General features: G+C 58.1%; 1 protein-coding gene across 1 annotated transcript in view; it reads left to right on the top strand.

Annotated features, from left to right (window-relative positions):
* Positions 1 to 312: 312 nt before the first annotated feature.
* GALNT5 (polypeptide N-acetylgalactosaminyltransferase 5) overlaps positions 313 to 1,699 on the top strand; it is a gene marked incomplete at both ends in the record, with an annotated part of 7,441 nt that continues 6,054 nt past the window's right edge. Inside the window, one exon of the mRNA XM_008937215.1 lies at positions 313 to 479. Coding sequence (XP_008935463.1) covers positions 313 to 479 — 167 coding nt within the window. The remainder of the gene's footprint in view (positions 480 to 1,699) is intronic.

Raw genomic sequence — 1,699 nt, 5'->3', positions numbered from 1 at the left:
GGGCCAGCTCACGGCAACGGCTGCTGGCAGCTCCTGCTCATCAGGGCACGTGAACTTCTGCTGGAGTGTTCCAGTCTCTCCCAGTTTAGGCTCTGGTTCCTCTTGGGGTTGTTTCTGGAGTGCTGGAAATTTGGCCAACATGAAGCAGCTGACAGAAATTTGGCCAGCAGAAATCTTGTCCCAGGACAGCCTTCAGTCTGCCTGTCTGTGTGGAACACGGGTGCTGAGGCCCTGGCAGGCTGCTGTTTTCCCAGCACACCCTCAGCCCTGGGGGTTTGGGGGTGTGCCCCTGAGCCCGTGCTGCCGTTGCAGGTGCTCTGAGCAGCGGGTTCACGACGACCTGCCCAGCACCTCCGTGGTGATGTGCTTTGTGGATGAGGTGTGGTCCACCCTGCTCCGCTCCGTCCACAGCGTCCTCAGCAGGTCTCCCCCGCGCCTCATCGAGGAGCTCATTTTGGTGGACGACTTCAGCAGTAAAGGTAGGTGAAGCTGCTTCTGCCTTTATGAAACTCATATAACTTGAGGCCAAAATGTAGTTTGTCCTCTGTAATTCAATTCTGATAGTGGGGAGAAATCACATTTTCTCCATTCACGGTACTGAAGTGTGTGCCCAGCCTGCGTCCCCTGTCACCTTCCCAGGCTGGGGATCAGAGGCCAGGTGGGCACTGGGGGGGTTGTGGTGGGTCGAGCTGCAGCTCTTGCCTGCTACCCTGCCAGGCTTCCCCGTTCATGTCTCTCCCATCCCAGTTCACCCAGTTAAACAGCTGCTCCACTTAGGTCTGTGCATCTCCGAGCTTGCACTCCTGCACTGCATTGCCCGTGTGTCAGAGGCTGGTGGAGGTGGCAGGACCCAGGAGCACCAGGGGGCTCCATCCTGCCCAGCCCACACATCCTCAGGCCATCCTGCCTCCAGGGCTTGTGCCTTCATAAAGGCACTGTCACCCTTTTCTGTGCAGCTTCCGGAGGAGTGTCCCATGCTTCCAGCACTGGCAGCAGGGGAGGGACAGTGCTGTCCTATAAAACCAGGGTGGTTTGGGTTGGGAGGGACCTGCAAAGTCCATCTAGTCCAACCCCAGCTCCCCGGGTCACCCCAAGAAAGGGGCAGCTGCGAGAGGAGCCGCGTGCCTGCGCCTGTGTGCTCGGGTGATACCCAACCTCTGCTCCACACTGCTTGGGCTCTGTGCTGACTTCAGCCCTGAAAAATGTGGGAATGATGTAATTTTCCAACTGCTGGCTCTTTAGGGAGTCTCAGGCGAACTTCAGAGCTCGTGCCACGCATACAGAGAGCCTGCAAGGCAACAAGAGGTGCAGAAAAGAGGGAGAAGCCTCGGCTTGCTCGTTTTAAAAATAATCATTGCCACATGTTGATGCTGCTTCCCCTGAAAAGCACCTTTCCAAGTTTCCTCTTTGCTTTCTCCCTGTGGCTTCCCTGTGTCCCTGCTCATCAGGGAGCGCTCTGCAGAGCCGTGCTCAGCCTCGGGTCAGCCGGGGAGCAGCAGCAGCAGCAGCCTGCAGCAGGTGTGTCTGCAGAGGTGTCACCTTTGGAGCCTTTCGGAGCTTTGAGCTGGCTGTTGAGACACAAGCAGCTGTATTCTGGAGGAAATCAGGAGCACGGGTGGTCCTGAGGGAGGTCGGGGTCCCGCCGGCACACCGAGCGGTGTAAGCGGGTGGCTGGCTCCAGACAGTGCTCAGAGCAGCA

This window comes from Merops nubicus, unplaced genomic scaffold (genome assembly GCF_000691845.1).
Source record: "Merops nubicus isolate BGI_N331 unplaced genomic scaffold, ASM69184v1 scaffold37043, whole genome shotgun sequence".
Classification (NCBI taxonomy): domain Eukaryota; kingdom Metazoa; phylum Chordata; class Aves; order Coraciiformes; family Meropidae; genus Merops; species Merops nubicus.
The sequence above is the reverse complement of the archived record's forward strand: the minus strand, read 5'-3'. Positions and strand labels throughout refer to the sequence as shown.